The following is a 24,922-nucleotide window of genomic DNA, read 5'->3' as shown; positions in this document are numbered from 1 at the left end:
ATAATCCCGTCTGGGAGGTCAGTGCCTCCGAGAAGTTTTCTTTTAATAGTTGGAATGAAAATACAATAGTCACTTGAGCTTGATTTGATGCTCACTAAAGGCACTGGAATTTTGCCTTTGCAATGCCCTAGTTCAGGCTCTGACTGAAACAGAGATGAGTACAATAGCAAAGCAAGATGTTATGAAGCCGAGAGTGCCATCAGCATTCAACTGGCACGGCCAAACTCTGATAATGGAAAGGAAAATGCTGTCATGGTCAATTAAGGTAAAACGTGATGTATATTTGTAATTGAGAAAAAGAGATGATGCAACAAGGTATAACAGGGGAGGCCATGACACAAATCCAAATGGAGGGTCCCACCAAACAAATAAATGGAAATGATGTCTTAAACTCTCATTTCAGTCATGGGACTTTCATTAATTCCTATTTCCAAGAGGCAAATGATGAGAAAAATAAACAGGAATTAATAAAAAGAAAAAAAAAAGATGGCAATATATGCTGTATCTGGCTGAAAATGGAAGCAGCAGATGAACTTCACTGTTGAACCCTAAACATCAGGTGAAACTGCTGAAGAATAGCCCACGACAGTTAGGAGATGCAAAAGGAACAAATACAATGTGACTATAATTTGAGATCAAACTTCTAAGAGCTGTGAAAAAGGCTGGAAAAGTTTGAGTGCTACCTTGGAGATGAAAGAGTGAAAATAGGCAGTAGGATTTTGCTGGGTGTAATCTTGGTAAGACCCAAGGGCATTCTTGAGTCTGTTTTCAAATCTGTCTTGCTTTGGTAACTACTTATTAAGTAGCTTGTCAGCTGCAACATAGTAGGAACCTGCATCATCTAATGTTGGATGCATATATATTACAGAGGATAGGATGCTGCAGTACACATGGCTACTGGAGAGGGAGAAAGAACGAATCAGTGATGGGTGAATCAACAAGAAGGAAAAGAAGAAAAACAGGAAAGAACCTCATGTCTTCTTAGGCTTGTGAAGAATTTGCACTACCTAGCTAAGACATGGCTTTCCATATAATTTTACGGTGCTGCAAGTGTGTAAGGTATTAGATATACAACGGCTTCTCTCTCTGTCAGAACTGTGCGAGGCATTTGGCATCCCGCCTGTTGAAATCTCCTTCCTCCTCTATTAATTCTGGATATATGGCACAGTGACATACCTTTTGTGAAGACAGATTTTCTCACATTGTTTCATACCATATATATGTGCTTCTACTTTAACAATTATTCTACTGAGAGGTTTGGAATCCTCCAGCAATTCCTGAGCCAACTGCCACTGTTCAGATGCTAATTTCAGGCCAAGTCTTCCTGAGGTCTGGAGGCTGGGAGCCCTCCAGCCTTCACGCTGCGAGGACAAGGCTGGACCTCCTGTGCAAGTCAACAGGGGCTGCAGCCATGACTGAGGTGACAGAATTGTACTCTGTTACTAGAAAACATGTTCTTATTTTGTATAAGGTATGAGGAAGATATTTTGATATGATAGTACACAGTTGTGCTATTACATAAATGTCACTTTATCAGTAGCTGCTGTTTATTTATTTTGCCAGGTAAGCTATTTACATGTTTTATTTTTCTGGGTGGGTCTTAGAGAAGACTAATTAATTGCCACTTTGTTGAAGGCTGACATAAATGGGGAACTTTCAGGTATATCAAAATGTGCCACTTGTTTATATAGACAAAATTTCCTCCTGGTTACCACCAATTCTTATTTTCTTTTCCCTCTGATACAATGCCTATGAAAAACGCAGTATTCGTTCTTTCTCTTCTGTGACAGCAGAATTGACACACCTGGGTTATTTAGACAAGAAAGATGTTCCTCAAACTGATTCCCAGTTTCCCACTTGCACGCACACCAGCCCCTGGGAGCCCTGCAGCCCTGGAGAGGCGATGCAAGGGCAACAGGACAGCGCCGTGCTAGAAGGAGGTTTGCAGAAGAGAATGAGGCAGGACACTCAGTGAACATAGGTGAGGAGTTCTGCATTCAAGCATGTGCAAACTTCACTTGCAATAGTACGGATGAACTAACTCTGGACATTGGCAGTAGTAGTAAACTGAAAGGTTGAGAAAGCGAGAAAATCCCTAGGCGTAAGAGTTTACTGTGTGTAGTTATAATTATTTAGTACTTTATTTTTGCTTAAATAGTGTGTAACGTTGGTTTTTGGGTGTTGGTGGTATGCAACAGAAACTAGAAAGGTTTCTGTAAAAGAAAATTATTTTTCCACCCATCAAGTTAGACTGATTTATATGGGTTTAATGTCATGAATGGTAAACATTTGTATGCATTGTACAGCTTGTTGGTTCTTCTATGTTTCACAAATGTCACAGAGAAAAAACTTTTTTGCTTAAGAATGAGTAAGCAGCTTTTCTTTGTAGAAATGCATGCAAATCCTTGGGAAGTGCACTATAAAAATGCTAGTTCTGTTAGACTAGAGATGTCTGTGCTCCATTTAAAATGCTCTTTATGGTCTGATTCACTTCTTTAGCAAGTTCTTAAGAAGTCTGCATATTAAGAAAAAAGCAGCAGAACTTTAAAGATTTTTATAGAAACTAGAGCAGCAAAAAGCCTATTTTCTAAACCCCCTTTTCCTCAGGAATTGGAGAAAGAAGGTTCAAAATATAGGTTAATTCTTCTTGCAGTTCCATCTAATCCCTCTTTTATTTCCCTCATATGGACAGTCTCTCTCTTTTTCAAAAAACCAGAATTATATTGTTTAGTAATAGACTGTTTCCATGTGTGTGCATTTCCCATCTGCCTTGTGAGCCATCCATGACAAAATAGTTAAGACCAAAGAAAAATTCTTTACTTAAGAGTACAGAATACATTTGTTCTCTAAACCATTAACTTCCAAATGGAAAATCTTAGGAGAAAGAACCTTGAAATAAAGGAATTTTTATTCTGCTAGTAATTAGCACATGTACGTATTAACAAACCAGTACTGTATATAGCATACTAAAATGTGCCTGCTTTTGGTGGGATTCTCAGGCTCCGCTCCTGTGTATCATGACTCAAAATAAAACCACAGGGGAATTTTATCAGTCGTTTCAATGAAAACAGATTTAGAGTAATGCTGGGGCTTCTGGGATTCTTGTACTTTCTCTATAAGCAAAGTTTACTTGGAGCCCTCTTCTCTCAAATACGCATTCATCATGTTAAATGACTTTATATCAGGGAAGAAACACTTTTTTGTATTTTGCCAGCATTAAAAAGGTGATCTTTTGTGTATCTTTTGTTCATGGCTTAATAACCCTGGCCCATATAAAACCGAGACAGAAGTTTACAGGCCCTCCCTTTTTAATGACTCTTTCTGCCATTTCAGTAGCATGACCCAGAGGGAGCCAATCAATTATACTTATGAGGTACAAATGACAGCCATAAATAATCATGAATTACTAATGACCAGAATTCAGCAAGTGCAATTACCCACTTTCTCTCATTCTTTACATTTGCCCGCGTACAGCACTATGCCTCCAGAGGGGCACCTTGGGCTGCTTGGGCAAGAGCATCGAAATGCTCTTGCCCTTCTCAAATGTGCTCTTCCCAAGAGGCAAAAGCTATGTCTATGTATTTGTCTAGTACAGCAAATTACAGCTTTTTTACGAACGAGGACTTTTCTAAAAGCTGTATATTCCTATATTTATGTTTAAAATAATACACAATGATAGTAACTAGCATAAAACGATTAATCTGTTTAGTTGAGTGTGCAAAGTTACATGGATTTAAGCTAAATTGGAGTAACATAAGAAACCAATTCTTGTACTGAATCAGGCCAAAAGTCCCTGTAGACCAGTCACCTTTCTCCAACAGCGGCATGCAGAGGGTACTTTGAGCATGGTGTAAGAGTAAGAGATATTTCAAGGGAGCTTTCCCCTGCTATGCCCTTCCAACACCTACAGTTCAAATAGTTGACAGTCTAGCAATATTTAACACCATACCTCAATTAAAATAGGAGTACTGCAAGTTGGTGTATAGACCAGGCCTTCAAATAATACTAATATTATTTTAGTAGCATATCAGACTATGCAAACACAGAACAAAAGACAGTGCCTCCTCTGGAGAGCCTGCTGCAAGCAAAAAGACAAAAGGAGTATTGTACAGATGAGAAGATGAAACACAAAACAAGCTAGTGATCTACCTGAGGCCACATGAGAGCACGCCACAACTGAAACGAGAGCACGCCACAACTGAAACCTGAACACTGATCTCCAAGACACCGTGTTTAAGACCACTCCAATTCATGACATTCCCATTTCTGCATGGTTGTTCATCGTCTAGTTTTTGAGTCTATCCTCCCACTCCCTCCCTTTCACAAATGTCTCAGTGATGTAAGACAGGGAAAGAACGATTGTGGATAGCTCTGAAGATATCTGTGCTGAAGAGGGTTATTGAAGTTGCTGCCAAGAAAAGATGGAAAAAACTCCCAGTGCTGCTATCTGGGAACCCAGCAGCAGATCCGAGTGGGTTCATTAATAAGAGGGCCTGCTCCTTCAGTAGCTACCTGGTATCTGCAGAGTAGGCTTTGTAATCTTGGGCCATCTGCTCCCAGAAGTAGAGCAGTGTTCTCAGCTGAAGAACACAAACCTCAGAAGGTGTCATGTAGGTAGAAGTCCCACCACCACCTGACTCTATCTTTCCAGTCCATGCTGCTTGACCATGGCCTAGAATTCTCATAGTGTGCTGTTGATAAAAAGACCTTCATTTTCCTTTTTTGGCTAAAATTGATGGCAGTTACACAGATACTGTCAGGTCAGGTACAAGAGCTTCTGTTGCACTCTGCAAGCAACTCTGCCAAATTTAAAAAGGCTTTCTTATCAGCTGTGAGCTTGCAACATATTAATGTTCACTTTCTCTAAAATGATGCTGTAGGAGCTAATTCACTCAGTGTAAATGCACATGATCCATGAAAATGCATAAACCAAATAGGGTTTTAGTCTGATTGTACAATTGTACTTTCTGTGAAGCATTTTATTTCTCAAGTGTTCCCAAGGGGACTGATGGTAGTGTCTGAAAAATGGAGTGCTACTGAACATAGCTAAGGTGGTGTCCCAGTGTAAAGCCAGAAGTTTCAGCAATTAGAAATGAAATGAAGAATGCCCGGTTCCTGTGCCAGTGGACAATGTGTCCAATCACCTACAACATGTCCACATCTGGAATTATCACTGGATTGACACAAGTAAGAAAACACTGCCATGATGCTTACCATTTTTCTCTTAGGTGGTAGCCTCTGGCTTTTTGCCTAAAGATATACTGTATTAATAGGAAGGCTTCCTTCAACAGTCACTTTTTAAAGTACTCAATATTGTAGTCTTGGTTAAAATTTATGTATAATTTATATTATTTATTCTGTCACCCTCCTGTCAAATCCTTAACTGGCTACCGGGTTCAGGAGGGCTAGGTGGATCTGCTTACATTTACCCACTGAGCCTCTGAAAGGAACAATCCCAATGTACGTATAAACGTAGAGTTGTCCTGTCCCAGTGAAAGTGAAGCCTGACCTTTTGTTTCATTATTAATGAACACAACAAAACACATTTATTAAATCGCCACTTTTTCATTACTCCATATGTTTCCTTTTTCCCAGCCCATGTCTGACATGTGACAGTAAAGCACAGAGTGATTGTCCCTAGTGCCTTCTCCCTTGTGACTTCTTGCCACCTGCTTTATAGCATTAAACAGATGTATAAGTGTAAAGCATTACAAAACTCATCTTTTCAATCATTTATCACTTAAAAAAAATTCCAAATAAAGCTATGCTATGGTTAAGCATTTTATCTGCTCAATGAAAAGAAGAAAAGCACCGTAGATTTTAGGAAGATTATGAAGCAGTAAGATATTTCAGGTGCACAGTAGGTCAAATTATCCATTTATATCACAGGTGACCATTAGGCATTTTGTTTATTTCATATCACATCTTGTTTATGTTCCTTTAATGACCAAAATATTCCTCTAACATGCAATAAAGAGTATCTTCCAGAGAAATCCTAACAGAGGCATTGCATTATTCATCGTCAAGTGAAGAGGAAAATTTCAATTGCCAGTTTCTGGTAAATGTCTAATTAAGAAAGGGGACTCCTGAGCCACAGACAGGCGCCACAATCATTAAAGGGCAGTTTTCTGAAGATTATGAGTCTCCAGCCTGTCAAGCAGAGTTTTTCTACAGCTGCACTAATTCAGCAGTAGAAAACCCTGTCTAGAACAAAGCCCTTGGAATTAACATGTTGTTTAAGCAAACACATGCCTACTTTGAAGTAAGTGTGATAGGTTCACAACTGTTATTGAGGTCAAGTTTAATGGTAGTGAAGTGACAGAATATAACTTCAACGCTATTCTTAATTTCAGCTGCAGCACAGACAGTGTACATACAGAGTATCTGAAGCCATACAGTGTATTTCGAGTAGACCAGTTTACTATGATTGGCACAACCAGTTCAGTCTTAAAACGGAAAACTACTGACATACAGACCAACTAATTCTCTGGCTGCCCAATTAAATTTGAGGGTGTGAAAAGCATACGTACAGAGGCAATTATTTTTGTTTCCTAGATCTTACAGTTTTGATTAGAAATTTTTTTTGACCTTCATGTTTATTTTGGCAAGCTTCATTCTGGCCTGATTTAGGATAACATCATTGCTCAGTAGGCTTAAGTCGAGTTAGACTGTTTCCTTGAATCAGGCTTTCTTAATGACTGATTACTTTAGTCTAATTTTTGCAAGTCTAAACATGTGAATGGAATTCTAATGGTGAAGGGAACCGTATCGGTGATCAGCTCAGTGCAACTGGTTTGTGTGTGAGTTCTGCTGAAGGAATAGTCTCCTTGTAAGTGATGCGGGTGGAAGTTGCCAATGAAATATAGTGTCGGTTAGTTCCTCATCACTACAGTCTTCTCATTAGCACAGCAATTTGTATGCTGACCTTGGTGCTTATATAACCTTGGCTGCATCGTATCTTAGTCTAGTTTAAAAGACAAATCCAGCTTGCCCACTATTGTTTTTACCAACGCTGTCATTTTTACTTGTCTCAGAGACGTGCCAGGCCAAGAGCATGTGAAATGGGGCTTTCAAGTTACTAAAACACTAAAAGGTCATTACATCAACTGTTTATTTATATATGAACTTTAGTATTTGTGAAAGGTGCCAGCTCAACAATCACGGAGGCAGAAATCTTCTGACCTCGGATCATGTGAAGCAAGGGCAGCGGCAACGTGAGCTTGTTTCGTGCCAGCATTTCTATCCTTTTTCTGGAGGGACAGCCGGGAGGAAGGGGTTAGTCTCCATACTCACTTATCACGTGGTTTCTCAGCTGGAAGTGCCAGTTTTGTTGGGTTGTTTTTATGATACCTTCCCACCATGAGAACTGGATGAACTCTATCATCTTGAATCCTAGGGAACAGTTTTAAGCATTGCCCATCCAGTTTAGAGTCATCTGTGATTTAAAACTCCATGTTCTTATCCTTGGAAATATTAGGATATGATTTCACTGGGTGCTTACCTCCCAAGTGCGCTTAGAGTGAAATAAGTACTCAGAAAGTTTCTTCAATTGAGGTGCTAATCTTTTTTTCTGTTTTACAAACTCAAAAGCTTTCCCTCAGATGACTCATTCTTCTGTAAGTTTCCTTCAATGGAGATTACTTTTTGGTCCCCCAGGAATCTTCCTACAAAGGGAAAAGCCCTTATTTCTGTTATTGTTTGTATAGGAGCTGATGACATTGAGAAAAGCAAACTGGAAAACTGGTCTAAAACACTCTCCCAGTTTTCTGGTTTTCTTTCTTCCCCCTTCTCCCTCCATTTTCACAACCTTTAAAATCTTCTTAAGAAAATTTCCATTTCACTAGAAACCCAAAACCTAATAGCATGTAATTACTTCATTTCATATGCTGCATGCAACTGGGAAGTAAACCTCAGGATACATCTAAGATATTATATGCATCATGTTGCTGCCACAAGCACGCTTATTGCCAGTGATGCTGTTATGCATCAAGATTTCAAGCTGCCACAGTCCCCTTTGTATTTGTAATACAAAGCATTGATATGCACAGCTACAATAGACTCTAATGATGAGGTGTCTTAATTTGGTTTTTATTATGTGATTAAAGGTACAATAAGGTATGTGTTCAACAAGAGGGAAGACCATTGTTCTGCATCATTAAGCTCACAGTGGCCCAAAAAGAAATTGTAGGCAATGTGCCAAAGCCCTTAATGAAGAGGATCTCTTTGAATTACCTATGGATGAGGAAGGGATAAAGCCTGAGCCCTGGTATATTTGATCCTCTTTGTGCTCTCTGTTATGAGGACTTACAGAGCCAGACGTACCGGACCTTCTAGAATTGTAATTTATTGAAGCATTAATTTCCCAGCCACACTAAAGCTCTTGGCCTAATAGAGAAAGTGCAGTTATGTACTACTATTAATTCCTGCAAGTGTTTTCTGAATGCCTACATCTCAAAGTCATGAACTTTTAAAAAATAAGGCTAAGGGGATTTATTTGTAACAATGCTCAATATTTCCTAAAACCAAGTTATGCAAATTTTTTCTAAACCAGACTTTAAAAAAAGCTTCTTTTAGTTTTCTCAGAAATGGCAATGTCATCTTATGACATGATATTAGGGTTACGTGGATGATACAAAATAAAACGACTGTAAGAGCTATTTGTTACTGCTAGCATATTTTGAAACTTTTGTCTTTTATATGCTGTTATTTTAAATGAAAATGATTCTTCATTTCCCTCACCATTAAATTTTAAGTGATTGCTTTTATGTGTAGGTTACATGAGGATGCATTTTTATAGTTACAGTGACATTTAATTATCTGGATGTACTCCCTAAGCTATAGAATTCCCTCCCACCTATCTTGTGAAGCACAGAAATCGAAGTAGTACCCTGTTAAAATAATTTTGCATGATAATTTATATTCTGGAATAATCAGGGATTATAGTCTTAAATAATTCAGGTTTTACTGTGTTAGAAATCCCAGTTTTATAGGATTACATGCACCTCTCACTTCTGTGGAAGCTGAGGGTATTCCAACCACGTTTCCCCAAAGGACTCCCATGCTTGAAGTTAATCATGGGAGCTGTGCACTGCGCTTCACACATTGCTGAAACAAGGTTGCAGCACTTTGCAGGTTGATTTCTAAATCCATCTACTGCCAGAGACCTGCACCTGCAGCCAGCACTGGATACTTTAGTCATCTCAGCTATCAGTGGGACTGTTCCTGTGACTGATTTTAAGGACACATATTTAAAGAACGTTGTCCTGCATCTGTTAGGAGATGTCAGTAACTTGCAAAGGTTCTCTGCCGCCTTCATTTCACAACAAAAAACATGCAAGCTTCCTAAACAATCAAAATATTTGTAATTTGTTGCTGTCTCAGTTTGTTCTGGTTGTTGCACTTCTGAATGTGATTCACTCATAGTCCTCAAACCCAGGCTGCATGAAAACTTGGCGACCTTGAGGGATAAGTAACTATTACCAGAGCCACTGCTAGACCTGAACGGAGTATTTGCACAAACATTACCTGGCACCAGGTCTGCTGTTGCAAGCAGCATCTGAAACTAGCTCTCAGTACAGAATAACGTCCGAAAAATCTGATTACCTTTCTCTCAAATTCTTCCCCCCATCACATGCATAGCAGCTTAGCAAGTGGAAGTGAGTTAGTATAAATAGAAATGACAGTAAACATGTCTTCCTATTTGCTGTCACAAGTTTTTTTCTTCCACGAAGTGTCAGTGTCCTTTGGGTGAGCGAGCGAGAACTAGATCAAAACTATGTGTTTAAAATTTAATCACTTCCCTACTAGCATAACATACAAACCGCATGTTTTATTCACTTTGTTGTCCGTGACATCAGTATCCGAGATCGGATGCAGGTGGTAACGCAGCAAAGACACAGGATTTCTTTCACTCCCGTGCACTGCTGAGCAATTCCCTCTGCCGGCGAGCGCACAACACGACAGCGCTGGCAAACGTCAACCGGCCCGACGCTCCCGCGACCGCGGTAATTGTCACTTATTCTAAACCACCTTAGGAACGGCAAGGTGCTAAAGTACAGCTTGAAGGATCTGGGTAGTTTCTGTTTATCTGGAGTGTTTGTACAGACAACCCACTTCATGTTTTCAGAGGTTAACTGTAAGCTTACTGCCTGTGATTATTTCAAAAGAGGTCAGTTGGAGTACGTCCCTGAACACCTGGCCATCACTTTGCATCTGGTTCCATCACGCTGTTTTGGTCCAAATCATACTTCAGATGTGACAGAGTAAGAAATTTCAGAGAGGGAGATAATACAGACAGAAGGAAAAACAGAAACATAGGAAACAACATTTTTGTAACAGATGGGTGTTATCACTTTTTTAGAAAACATCACATGCTTACTATGAATAATTTGACATAAAAAGATCTGTAGAGTAGTAGTTTTGATCTGCTGTCAATTCTCTGGTATTTCTACAGCAAAAACTACAACAACTAGACATACACTTATATTGGCCAGAACAGGCACCTAAAGACTGGACTGAGCACTGAATGAATGCATTGCACAGAAAGAAATGTCTGTATGTGCTTGTAAACAGATACAAACCCTTCCTTGCATGTCTTTCCTAACTTGTTCAAAGAGTGTGCGACCAAGCTATGACCCTTGTCAAGAAATTTTGCCTAATACATGCTACAGTCGTATTTGGTGATGTAAAGTTTTCTAAAAAGTTTGATGTATAATGGCATACATTTAAATATTTGATGTTCTGCAAATGTGAATGGGAAGGTACATCATAAAAACATAATCATTATCACACACATATCACATAAGGCAACCCCCCTTTCATTTCCACTGGTATAAGCAGTTTTTGGTATTCCATTTTCCCTGTCATTAACAGCGGTCACAAGCCTAAAAGAAAACATTTGCTTTTAGAAATGAAATCTAATCCTTTACCTGACAAACTTCATACAGTAACTTGTACTGTTCTTCTTGCTTCTGTAGGGTGCACAGACTGCATCCCATGTTTAAATAAGTGGCAGAAATAATCTTCCTTATTCAGCAGAGCAGCCCCAGGAGTCTCTGATAACAAGCATGCATGCAGATATCCTGGAAACCCCTGGGTGGGCTGGCCAGACCGCACAGTTCACAGTGGTATCGCACAGGGTGCTGCAGAGCAACGGTGCTCTTCTCCTTCGTGCTCTCCCTCCTTCCCTGGCAGCACGCAGCACTCCCTCTGCCGCGCCGCTCCGGCTGCGGCACTGTGCGCCAATGCACACGCTATATACTGCTACTCATGCATATTAATCAGCTCTCATTGACTATTCATAACAGACACTGATACAGAAGCTATAATTGCCAGCTATGACAGCTGAAATTTCTCTAATTAACAGGCAAGTGCTTCAGTAGCAGGCATAATAAAAGACACTAACAATTTTGTAAACCATTTTGTAGCAATTACAAATAAACATGACTACATTTTACTGTGGTCCCTCAGGATAATTCGTAGCGTATTTAAGCAGGCTAGAAGTACAGTTTAAATGTAAGTCACAATGAAATGAATGTAACGGTACAAAACTCAGCAGTGGCTGCGGCAAAGTTGAATATGCTTAGTAGCATTTATTTTTCTCTCATACTGTGGTGGCATCTGAAAGCCTGTTTTATAGCAGGAGATGACTGAACTAGGCATTTAACAAACACAACAGAGAAAGGCCATCTCTATCCCTGAAAGCCTGTGTGCAGCCTTAGGACTTGGCTACAAAGCAAGAGAGATATATGTGAATGTATGTGGGTTTAGAAAAAAAAAAGAGTGCTTTGGATTAATATTTATAGATTAACTTTAGATTAATATTTATACCAAGTGAAAAATGGCCATCTATGTTACTGACTCTCATTGTATTTCAAGAATGTAAATGATAGGTTCACATATTGTTGTATCAAAAATATAAACTTTACCAGATTATAGAAAGATATACAATAAGTATAGCAGTTATGACTATTCAGTATTTGAGTGCCTAGATCCACACTGAACCTGTGCCATAGATGTAAAGGATAAAACACTAGTGAACTGCCCAATGAACTAGAAAAGTACTCATAAGTTATAAGCTTTATGGATATTTTCCAGTCTGTAGGAAACACTACCTTGTGTTATGAGTTTGGATTGATCACACTGTTTCTAATTGTTTAAGCATTCAGAAAGTGTGCGTTTTTATAATCCTTACTTTGATTCATTCTGCTATAAAGAAGAGAAGATGACAGAGTAGCTAGGAATGAGACCAAGAGTGTAATTCCGATACAGGCGTTGCAGGGCAGAGGGCCTGCATCTCGTGCTGGGGTTCTCCAACTGCTTTCTGACTGTTGGCTTAGCAAGTTTCTGTGGATGGCGACAGAAATGTTGTGCAAGGCTCATCCGCAGCTTTTATGTCCAAACTCTGTACATAGGTATCTTGTAGGATACCCAGCTATTGCTACAATTGTACCGACTGACAATTTGCATTAAAATGGTCAGCTGCTGAAATGTGGTTCATGCTGTCCGTATGTTTTAGTACTAAACTTTAGTAAATAGAGACTGTGACAAGAAGGGGTCCCTTAACTCTGAGACTGTGTTTTGGTAGCAAAATCTACCTACCTAGAGGAAAAGAAAGAAAGGAGACGTCTTCAAATCCCTGCCAAACATCTGAAAGCAGACAGGGACTCCATCCCTGTGCTGTGACTGTGACGTTTCCCTGACGAGATTACCGGTGCGATGGTGGTAGAACTTGCAAGGTTAGAGCAAGACAGAGGTAGCCTGGATCTTACTGCTGGCCCTCTAAGCTGAAGAACGATTCAGGCTATCCCTGGTTAGATATGCCAACCACATACTATGGGCTTTTCCAAAGTTGGTTGACAGCCAGTGGCTGTGGATCTTGAACAACTGGAAAGTTCTTGCATGAGAGAACTAGTATGCCCTAAAAGCAGAAAAGATGATGATAAGTGAATTAAGTAAAAAAAAAAAAAGACCCTGGTGAAATTGTGACAAAGTTTATGGCTTTGATTAGATAATTTTTGATTATGTAATTTGATTAAGCAACTTAAGGTATAACTTTCAAAAATGTTGCCTATGATTTTTTTTTCCCCCCACGCAATTAAGGTTCTTCTTAAATACTACTTGCTATTTAAATGTTGTAGTTCGGTTCACGTGCCCGGGTTTAGTCAGGAATTTTTTTAGACATCGCATGCAGCTGGATCTGATGAGAAATAAAACAGAAACACGCAGGATATTTCATTTCTAGTTGCAACAGAAATGCACCTATTTATTATTTTCCTATATTAACATGATAGACTACATGAGATAACATTTCATCTGATTCAAAAAGATAATCTGTAAATCAGGCCAGGAGAGTAAGCCTGGCAGAAGACTACTTGTTTTGACATAAAAGCGGAGCGATCCCATAAATGTGATGTTTCAGATTCTTCAGCTAACAAAGCCTAAGCACGTTGCTCAGCAGCAAACAGTGTGGCTTAACGGTGCAGTTGGCTTTGTTGCACCGTTGCTCTGGTAAATAAGCTAGCCTGACAGTCCGGCCAGTGCTTACCTCAATGGAGATGTTTTCCATTATTGAAATCTAATTTGTATTTCTCTATTCATCTCATAGGCAGAAATGGTAGTGCTGCCTCAGGTTAATATAGACTAGTTTTTACGGTACTTTGCCAAACTTTAAACATTTGGGCTGCAAACTTGTGTTCTGGGCATTGTCCAAGGCTGATTTTTGCTTTTAATGGTACATTTCAGCAAAGCGCTTCAGTCATTTCCAAGAGTTAAGATTACAGAAAAAAAAAATACGTTGTTTGCCCATGTTAAGAAATTCTAGATATGTTTTCTTTGAGAAGGTTTAGGTATCAACATAATTTGAAACCAGAATTTGAAGTTTGGCATAGGGATGGTTTGTGTTGTCCCTGTGAAATCTGCTAAATTTGGTCAGCTCTTAAGCTGCTGCAGTTTGCACATTCTGAGTAAAAAGTTGCTACAAGTTTTTGGTTTAATTCTTAGGAGACTTCTTCCACGATAAGCGAGGTCGGTGGGTGATGCCAGGTCTGGCGAGGCCCCCGCGCTGCAGTTCCATCTCCTAATTGCTCTTTGTGAGGTTCGAGGACTCATAACAAGAACAAAGAGATCTCCTCAGTGCTCCTCGCTGCTGGACCCAGGCAGCCAGAAAGAGCCACTGCGATGGGGTAGATGTTAATTGCGTGATTACACGTGCTTTATAACATATGTACACAGGCAAGCCCAGTGCGTTACAGGAACCCTCATCAACGTATGCTGTACGTGGTGGAGGTAAACTGGCTTCCTTTGGTTTGTCCAGACAAGGCAGCTCGTTACAGGATCGGTCATCTGCATTAACAATGTGGCATGTGTGGTCTAGCCAGTGTGCCACACATAATGAGCTTAACAAAACGTACGCGTAGTGGATGGCTTGTATTACGTGTAATGTGAATTTTATAGTGGTCCCAGCTGAACCTGAGCAATCCAGACTGAATGGGAAGTTAGCGAGCCAGCTGACTAGGAACAATAGTAAATAGCCTTTGAATACACAGGGTGCCAGCAAGAGCTTTCATTAGCATTTATCTAGATTACTTGCTCCCTGACTGATTACATGTGACCAAGTCTGCAAAATCCCTTTTACCAAGATACCTGGCTCTGACTATCAGACATTTGCTTTTGTGTCCAAACGCTAATTCCCAAGGAACAGAAGGTGGAAAGCAGCCAGACTGCATGGACCACCACGAAGGGCAGGGTGCTGCTCTCGTCCCCTGGACGTCCTGGACAGCTGGATGTCCTGGACAGACGGTGGGTGACGGCAAGGAGGGAATCCTGTCACAGACCACACGCTGGTTTTGCTTTTTGTATTTGTCTAAGTTGCAAACTACAGTCTCTCAGCTTGTAACTACAAGCCTAGTATAAATTTCACTCCTTAAATGTTTGATTTATTTTACAATTAAGCCCGTCAGGTGTTGGCAGGTAAGGGGAATCCACTGGAGACCAATGCATTTGAGGTGTCCTGCCTGTCTGCACGGGATGGTGAATCAGAATAAAGAGGGAAATAAAGCACTCATGAGGGACCTGCACCCTGGAGGGGAACATTATTAGGGAACTCAAAGGCTAAAAAGCGCTCTCTGCCAGCTTTTCAAGGGTAAGGACTTACGCTGCCAAGCGTTGGCTCTTAGACAGCAGTTCCCACCAGCGAGAATAAACTCATGTCCTTTGTGCGAAGAGCAGATGGCACATAGCTACTTCACAGATCTGGGCAAACACCAAACCATTGCACTCGGTTCTGGGAGTTCCTAATGTTTGAGTGGCTGACTGCAATATTAGTAACGGTTTGGCATTGTTTATTTTGTTTCTTTAAATGCAAGTTGGCTTTCCTAGTATGTAGTGACTATTTAACAGTATATTTTTGTACGTGTACTTAGCAAGTTCTGTTTAAACAAATGATTCCTATTTAAGCTGTGCGATTGGGGAAATGTTTGCTTAATGTATCAATACTTTAATTACTTTTCTTGTTTTTACAAATATTTAAGACTTGTGAGAAACAAAGGCTAGGAAAGAGAACAGCTGTGACTTTATAAATAATTCTCACATTCGTGTGTTATATAAACAGAAGTCAGGAAACTGTACAGATGATTACATAGAGTGGTGTGAAAGAACACTGTGCTACACAACTGTACTTTAAAGTAAGTGTCTGGAATTTTTCAAAGTGTGTTAGGATGCTTTTTAATTATAGCCATTAGGTTACCTCTATTAAAGCTTGAGTGCATCGTTGTTGAGAATGTGTTCAGACTGAGTTCTGTTTCTCGGTGTTTATTTGCAAATTTTCAATACTACAGTCCACCGACAGCTGTGAAGTGTTGGATTCTTAATAATACATTTAATGAATGTGAATATACTTTAAAAATACCCTTCTGAAAAGTCCTTTGTCGAATATGTGAAAGCAAACCAGGATTTTCTATGGCATTGTGCAGGCACAATTAAATACATACTCTAAACATAACAGCAAAAAGAGCTCAGTTCTGCATTTTTTTTGCATATGGGCATAGCAATCTGCCTATGCATTGGAAGCATCAAGACTGGAGCCAAAATATTTAAACTAAAACATACCACAGAGAGGATGTGAAAGCAAATGTAAAACGTTGGCTTTATTCCCATCAGTTAATGTTGAAGTCTTGAGATCCTTATTTGCTCCACTTAGCATCTCTGAAAGAGTTCCAATTCTCAGAAGTAACTTAAATGAAATGATACTTATTGTTAAACCACTGAAGGAACTGCACTGTCCTCTAAGCTCTTTAAGGAGTCTGATATCTCTTTAATTTATGCCACTTGAGAAAGACAGTAATATTATAGGCACATTAGAGCAACATCACTGTAAGCACTGCAAGGCTAGTAGATACGAGAACGCTATTGTGTTAATTCAGTCATGAAGCAGAAATGATGAGGTCAGAATAGGGTAAGTAACTGTTTAATATGCCACTGAGACCTTCTGATGGGGAGAATTAGGATGCTAAGAGCTGACCTATGGAGTACGAAACTCCTCCTACTGTGGGCCGCCTATTTGGGTGTCTATGACAGCAGTGCCAAGAGGTCTTGGTCAAAGATTAAGACAAAAGGCGATCTCTGAACCAGAGGATGTACGCGCTAGGTTTACAGTGATGACACTGTGATGGAAGTGGGTGAAACAGGGTTTTAGCTACTGAGGAGAGAATGAACTAATCAAAAAAGGAGAGCTCTTTCACCTAATCGTAAACCAGCTCCGAAATCACCATCTGCCAGCTGTGATACTTCAAGCCTAGCAATGCCCAAGCGAGGGACCTGGAGGCAGATCACACTTTAAAGAAAGTTCTTTAGCTCAAATCCCCGACGCACTGTCCTCATCCATTTTCCCATTTGTGACACAATGTTGTCAGCCACTACAAACCACACAACCAAAAGTACGGAAGACTGGGAAGGAATTGAGAATATCTGATTACAGGCTGGATTTGTGCTCTAAAAGCTTCTTTCACGTTAGCTGAAACCTCAGCTTCCTCGCAAAAAAGCATCTTTGATTTCCTGGTTTTGATACTGGAACAGCCAAGCTCATCTCTGTAATTTTTTACGGGTTATTTAACTAGTTTCTATTTAAGAAGAATGACAAATTTAAGCCTGCACAAATTGTCAGTTTTTACATGGTAAAAGTGCTGTGATTACTGTTAGCAGTTACAAGAATATAAAATAGAAAATTAAGAATATTTAAAGGAAGAAAGTGGATAATGAAAGCATAGGAGTGTGGAGTCAAACGGTAGTTATACACTTGTGTTTATAAGGTTCACGTGCTCTCAAATCTAAAATCACTTACAGAGCATCTATCCCCATTTTGATTTTGCTGTGAAATAACACTTTAGGGGGATAGCATTGGTAAGCAGAGACTGCTATAAGTGATGGTTAATTTTAAAATAAAAATGTTTTCTGTAAAAGTGATAACACACTTTTAATAATCTTACAGCAAGCAAAATGATTCCGTGTACTTGAATGCTGCATAACAACTATTGACATAATACTTAATCTTTAAAACTGATAGACATGTGCCCAAAAGCTAATAAAGCTCATTCTAATACAAACGAGCAAGTAAAATAGTATATCATAGTCTGTGATAGCTTTGGATCCTGATCATATAACTGTAGCCCAGGGACAATGAAAATTGAAGTGATTTAGAAAGGTACCCAGTAGGATATATCTGATATTAGGGAGTTTGGTGAAGCAAAACAGTAATGTCAGAAAGATACAAAGGTGTAAAATCCATTTGACTGTGTCCAAATGCTTCTACTCTTTGACCTTAATGTCTCCAGATGAACTCCCCTTAGGGTCAGCTGAATAATGCTTAATAATATATGGCCAGAAACTGCCAAGACCTGCTAAGGATCACAGTCTTCACTTACTTTTGTATTTTAGCTACTGTATTCATATTATGAATTTTAAGCCATTTCTATTTGAAAAGATATTAACTTTCCTTTCTCAGTTTTTACTGCTCCACACTTAATTTGAAACAGAGCAAAACAGCAATGCCATCTACGGTTCATTAGGTTTTATATTAACCATCTGATGAAAAGGATATATGGGAATATTAAGTATTAATGGTAAATGGCAGTCAAAATGAAAACAGTTGCTTATATGTTTTGCCTTTGTGTTCATTTCTAGGTTCAGGTGGGCAATGAGGAATCTGATTGCTAATTCACAGCTAGAGCTCCTATGCAGAAAAGACCCAGAAGATGGCCAGACCTTGAATGAAATGGGATTTAAGGCTTTTAGGAACAACAGAAATGTAAGTGCTCATTTCTGTATTTCAAGTTGGGAAAGATGCATTTCTACTGAAGGAGATAGGCATTAGCTCCAGAACGGGGCTGTGATTAATTCCAGTGTGGGTACACAGAGGGGCCAGCAGTGACCGCAGGACTCTGCTGGGTATGGCACACGTGCAGCAGCCATCGTCCCTGCTTCAGCAAAAATACAGTCAAAACAGATTAGGCGTATGGGGTCAGAGAAAAGAGTAACAGAGGCACATGGGGACTCCAACTGGTTTGCAATCCCAGAGACAGGCTGTGCCTATGCTGCGAACTTCACCTGTGCTTTCCCAGTGCCAACCAAGGCATAATCTTGAAACTATGGAGGAATACAGAAGATGGCTAAGGTCCTACCGAGGGCTCTAGTGCACGGTTTTCTATTGTTTAGTGTATGAAATACACCAACAATATAGCGTCATATCTGGTTTCCATTTATCCTCTTTACAGTATAATCTCACCAGCCTATGAAATTGCAGCGGTGCTGGTTCATTTCTTGTTTCATTATGAAATCAATACTATTGCAATAACATTGATTTCATAAAAGACACTCTAATGCGTTAATCCCTTCTCTGATACAAGAAGGACACTGTTCAAGCCTAACTTGGTTCACCTTCAACATGGAATTCTAGTTCAATGAGTAAAGTCCGCTGTTGGAGGGCACACAACTCCCAGCTCTGTTCCTTCTACAGGTAACATCACCTAGCTTTATCTTCAATGGCAATGGATTTCCACCTGTTATTAGCACTGTATTTCTGTGAAGCCCTGTGAATCAATGGGATGTTACATGTTTACCTTAATGAAAAAAATAAATTACCTACATAGGTTATTGTATTGGCTAACTGCATAAAGCTATTATGTAGATATACTTCCTCTGCAATTTCTGATATATACATACTCTGATAACCAGTATTGATTAAGTAGTATTGAAATGAAGACACAAATATAAACACTTGATAAAAGAAATGTGAAAGTACACAGGCAATCAGACACAGTGATGAATACCAATAATAATCCAGAAATGATCGTTTCTATTGGAACACACGTTTACCCACTAATCTTGTAATTTCCCATGAAGCCCCAGAGCTGCAGGCTTTCCGCAAGGCATAAACTGCATCCTGATTTTCCTGCAGACTCTTCTGTTTGCAGACTGGCAAGCCTACTGAGAAAGTAAGACGCACATGTGTTTCTCTGCATTTCTCTGCAGAAATAGACCAATGTCCTCGATAAGAATTTTACAGACAGAATGTAAGTTAGAAGACAAATATTAATTAATGAGATTATCTAGTAATACACAAAATAAGTGGTTGTGGTTCTTCCAAAGTCTTATTACGTGTCCAGAATTTTTGTCCTGATGGCTAACTGCAGTATGACACTGGGATGCAAAACTTGAAAGGTTTTATGATTTATGGTATGACTGTAGCTTTTCAGGTTATTTTGTCATTTTTATGTTTTGGGTTGTGGCTTGTCTGTTTTGGGGTATCAGGTCTAGTTGAGAAATAAGTTTACGTTTCAATGAAATTTCTTATCCCCTGTCCCTCTTTGTTATCCTTTGTTGTTCCCCCAAATGAGAAGGCTGCTGCATAGTACCGTGCTTTCTGTTCACGTTACTTTGTCTGTTCTGACTATGATGATGATAGGAAATGCATACTTTTTTTTAGGATAGTACAATGCAATGAATGTACTGGATTGCATGTACATGTCTAGAGGCACAGTCAATTCATGGCTGGGGGAAGAGACTCTAGATTTCTGAGAAATACACCTATGAAAACATTAAATAACTCACAAATAAAGCACAGATGATAGAGGTGCCTACTTAAAATACTAGATTAGTTGCCAGTCTGATGATCAACACAATTTTCTGTGCTACTTAAAATCTTTTTCTGTTTATTGGCTGCAGTTAGAAGGTTATAAACTACCAAGCATGTATTCCTAAGTCTTTGAAATTCAAGTTTCTGTATGCTTTCTTTGAGTTTCATGTTCTCAGCAGAGGAGAGAAATCACAATAATTACAGCTTAAAATATTCTAATTTCATGGTGTGGCTAACAAGTGAAACTACAAGTAATGATGTAATCTAACATGTCAAAAAAGAAAATGAAAAGAGGAGACAGAAGGCAGGATGGAGCCAAGGGATGCGATGTGCCATGTCATCTTCTAATTAACTAACTGATCCTTTAAACTGTCAAAATCAGCAAGGAACTCCATGGCCCAGTGTCTTATTAATATTCATACTAGGCCACTAGAAGCTATGATTCCAGTCCCAGTGGTTATAGTTAAACATTAAAAAAAAAAGCCAGGCTAGCCAGGGCTGCAACAGCCTCACATTCATAAGGAAATGAAGGCAGGCCACCCTGCTTCCTACAAACCTCTGCTGGGGGAAATTCTCTGAGGATGCATATTGATTTCTGAATTATTATGGGGGTTGTATATTGAAAAAACAATTATTTTTCTTCTTGCTATGAGCTGCCACATTGTTAATCACATTGAGCTCCATGTTGTCAAATGAAAGGAAGATGCATGTAAAGTTTTGTAATATAAGCCCGTTTTTAATTTTGTGCACACCAAATGAATATGCAGTTAATAAAACCCCATCGTTCAGAGGAATGGGAGAATTAATTTTGCCTTGTAGGATGTAATTCAGGATTGTTTTTGCAGAAATCTGGGGCCCGCAAGAAAAATAATCTCCTATAATCTTCTTATAATACAATTATTCTCTTACATTTCAGCCTGCCAGTCTTTTCCCACTCCCACTAAGCAGAGTTTCCTGAACCTTGTAGTCTAAGGGAGCAGCTGACATTTGGTTTCTCCATTCATTTTCTGTTTAATTCTTCATGGCAGGACAGTGCTTTTTAAAAAAAACAGATCCTCTCTCCCCTGTACTACATGTATTACTCTGGGGCCCTGTACAGGTCTGCCATGGACAGGGATATGCCTGCGTGCCATAGAAGATGGGGATGAGGAGATAATTCAGCACCTTCTGAAGTCAAAGGGAGTTTTGACACTGGCCTTGTATAAGTAATTTCAACTGCCCTATTTTGAGGGCAGTTAATCCCATTTTACACTTGCCATTTCTGTCTGTGCACGACATCGTAGAAAGCAATATATTACGCACCACTTTATAGCAGTATGATCAGTAAAGGAGTAGCTGAGCCATAAATCACATGCTATACCTCTCAATGAAAAAATAATTAAATAGTTTCAATCTCATTAATTCATATCCTCTATTTAACTGATATACTAAAAGAAAAATATCTTGGGTTACCACCCTACTCCTGTTCTTTACCCTGCCCTTTACCAGTTTCCTTTGATATAACTTTTTAACAATTTCACACAGCACCTAGAGGAAATAAAACTTGGTACCAACCACCCGCTTTCACGGCCCCGCGTAGGTCCTCGTCCCCTGGGAACAGGCAGCTCGCTGGGAGGAGCGCTGCAGGAAGGAGCCCGGCTCCTCCTGCTGCTGTGGGCTACCGCAGCTCTCCTGCATCCCCCCGGCCGCCAGGACCAGCCCGGCAGACTGACTTTGGGTTCTCACCACAAAGCCCTCTCCAGCCTAAGGACAGCAGGCCAGTTTTTGGTAACGAACTGCCCCTGGGGCTTTTCCATTGGCCACAGTGCCCGGCCATGCCCTGGAACAGTGTCAGCATAGCAAGGTCCTGGACAGGCCCCCGGGACCTCAGAAGTGGTGGTGTGGAGCTCATGTCCTCTTTCGTGAGGACAGGCTTCCCTGACCATGAATACACAAACCCTGTGCCTAAGATGTGCATAAAAATGTACACACTGTGCCTATGGAGATCTGGTATTTGTCTGGGCAGCCTCTCTGTGCTTTCTCACCCAGAAAAAAAATTGATCTCCAAGCAAAGATATCAACCCAAATATTTAACATCATATATTTTATTCCATTGTTTAAGCTCTATTATGGATGAAAGGCAGGCTCAATTAAAAAAAAAAAATTAAATACTCTAAACTGTCTATCAGCTAGGTTAACATCAGGCACCGAACTGCCAGACCACAAATCTTGAATATGTTGACGCTAAATGTCTACTAGGAGCATATGTTATGGATCAAAGAACACACTGATTAATCCAGCAGAGACAAAAGTCTGTCACTTTGGTCATGGTGGCATGATACCACAGAAGACAGTGCTAAAGAAGCAAATGAATAGGAAACAAATGCCAATGAAAAAAATAGCTATAAAAGAAGGTTACAATCTAAAATAGTTTTATTAGCTCAAACACTTCCACCCATGGGTGCAGTTTTCTAATGCGTTTCCTGTTTTTTTAAAAAATCATAACATTTCAAGATTTTGGGGGGATATTAATGTGTATCTGTTTCCCTGCTATCATTTATATTAAATCTATTCAAGCAGTTTATAATTTTTATTGTGAAAGCTGTCTACATGAAGCTATCTAGATACATTGGTATATCATTAGGAAACAAGAATCTGGAATCACAGCAATGCTGTATTCAGAGCTAGATTGTTTTTCTCCAGTAGTTTGTTGGCTTATTTTGCATTTCTGTCAAGCATTTTAGTAGAGTGGTATCTTGTTTATGTGCAGTTCTACAGCGATTCTTCATCTGAGAGTGTTGAAGTGGAACACCCTCTACTTGAAATCTACTTTAAAGGAGAGGAAGACAACTCCACCTTTTTTAGTATTTTCCACACAGTATCGCCGGTATAGCCACGAACACTTCCCTCTATCCAGTATGTCTTCCTTAATTAATGCATGCTTCAGAAAACCTTTCCCATAACTTACATAAGAACATTTATGTTTCAAACATTTTCCATTTACTTTCAGTGTTTAGTTGAAAGCGTTTCGAACATATTCTGTCTCTGCACTCGTATTTTCTTCCTTACTATAACATTAATTTAGTTTTGTTTTGAATTAGAAAAGGGGGGGAATCTTTGGATAATAAGACTTTCCTAAATTCAAGCTTTAATACTGAAAATATTTCTTGTGCAGGAGGTAGCAGGGCCAATAGTCTGTGGGATCCTCTGCTTGTAAGCTAGGGGATTTGTACACAGATTACATTCAGAGGTATCTGAATCTTTGGAGAGAATGGGATTCCAAGCACTCCTCTTTTTAGCTTCCAGAAGAGTCTCTGATTAAGCTCTGCTGAAAGGTTCCCAATTCTGCTTGTCACTCAATAGTGTTTTAATGTGTCCCCTACATTTTGAAAAGATAGCTGCCTTCGTCATAATAATATCCTGTCGATGCATGCATGTATAGTTGCTAACTTAATGTATAATTTATGAATTAGATTTTTCAAAAGTAGTCCGTGAGTGGGTATATTAACCAGACATGTTTTGTAAATTTTCCGTCTCATTTTGGCAAGGCATAAGTTATCAGTAATATCAGAAGAGAGAGATATGCGTGTGAGTGTGTGTGCATATTTTATGTTGGTAATGTGTATTTATATCATGGTATCTAGCACGCATGTCAGAAAATACATGCACCTACAATTTTACCTGATTTTATTGCAAAATGATACTATGGGTTTTCTGAAGGAATAAACATTGCTGTATTCAGTAGATTCCTTTAACAAGCCACTGCGCAGTTGTATTTGTCCTCAGCTTGTTCTTTTGCATAACTTAAAAGACAGCTGTCATAGCTACATGCTATCCTGTCTAAAATCTGACATTTGTACAGTGTTAAATAAACCCCATACTGTGCTCAGTACTCCAAACGTGAGCCTTCCCATTCCCCTTACCAGCAGCCATGGCTAGGGTACCTGTGCAGGGCAGTGGGGTGCAGAACCGTGCGGGCTGGGCTTAAACCGAACACGGTGGTACTTTGGGAGAGGGTTAGAAATGAAAGGTGAGAGGAGATGAGACTGTACAGTGTTGTTTGCAGTGCTGGCTGAGACAGTGTTCTGTCTGCCAGGCAACACGGCGCAGGAGGTCTGGGTGGTGAATGGCCATGCCGTTGCTGGGCTGCTCAGGTAGCACCCCCTTACCTGGAGCTCGCCCCGGGATGGGGTATGTGGCTAATCCACAGCCTGAAAATGGTTTAGAGGAACAGCATTGAGGCAAGAGCTTGAACGGAACAAAATGACGGAAAAACAACAGCTACAACTCATCAAATCACGTTACACTACCAGAATGACCGGAGGTTTCTTCAGAAAAAGAGTTAATTGCATGGTAAAGACCATGAGATCAGGATCCGTGGGACTCAGGATCTGATTTATGCACTGCAAATGTGTATATCCTTTGGAGAAAAGGCCATTTCCTGTTTAAAAATTTAAAAATGCTTGATTAAACTCTGTGGTTACCAAACCAAACACATTACACTATTTAGTCCATTAAAACTCCAAAAGCCTGTTACTTATCGTACAGTGATGGATTGATTGTATTTAATCTTTTCTCCTTCTGAAGTTGTTTTCATTTCCTGCAGCAGTGTGCACTCCCAGCAACAACACCCCAGCAGAGAGTGTTTGCTGGCCACCGCCGGAGCTGATTATAAAAAGCCATTGTCACTTGGACAGTATTTATATGAAAATAGCTACATTTTATGAACTCTTATTATTATTATTGTAACAAAGCCATATGAAAGCTGGAACCGGATAATAATAAGGATACCTGAGCAAGGGCCATTGAAAAATT

The 24,922-nt window shown here is 39.6% G+C and overlaps 1 protein-coding gene across 2 annotated transcripts in view; it reads right to left on the bottom strand.

Moving 5' to 3' along the window:
- The window catches only part of PDZRN3 (PDZ domain containing ring finger 3), a 148,372-nt gene that overhangs the window by 23,878 nt on the left and 99,572 nt on the right, over window positions 1–24,922 (bottom strand). The window contains exon 1 of one of the 2 annotated variants that reach the window (XM_075514326.1): window positions 10,929–11,186. The exons of the other annotated variant lie outside the window; for it this stretch is intronic. Within the exon in view, the coding sequence (XP_075370441.1) occupies window positions 10,929–10,997 (69 nt within the window). The 5' untranslated portion in view covers window positions 10,998–11,186. Of the gene's footprint in view, window positions 1–10,928; window positions 11,187–24,922 lie in introns of those variants that run through there. 2 annotated transcript variants of the gene reach the window in all.

Source organism: Mycteria americana, chromosome 11 (assembly GCF_035582795.1).
Source record: "Mycteria americana isolate JAX WOST 10 ecotype Jacksonville Zoo and Gardens chromosome 11, USCA_MyAme_1.0, whole genome shotgun sequence".
Classification (NCBI taxonomy): domain Eukaryota; kingdom Metazoa; phylum Chordata; class Aves; order Ciconiiformes; family Ciconiidae; genus Mycteria; species Mycteria americana.
This window is presented reverse-complemented; position numbering and strand designations above follow the sequence as displayed.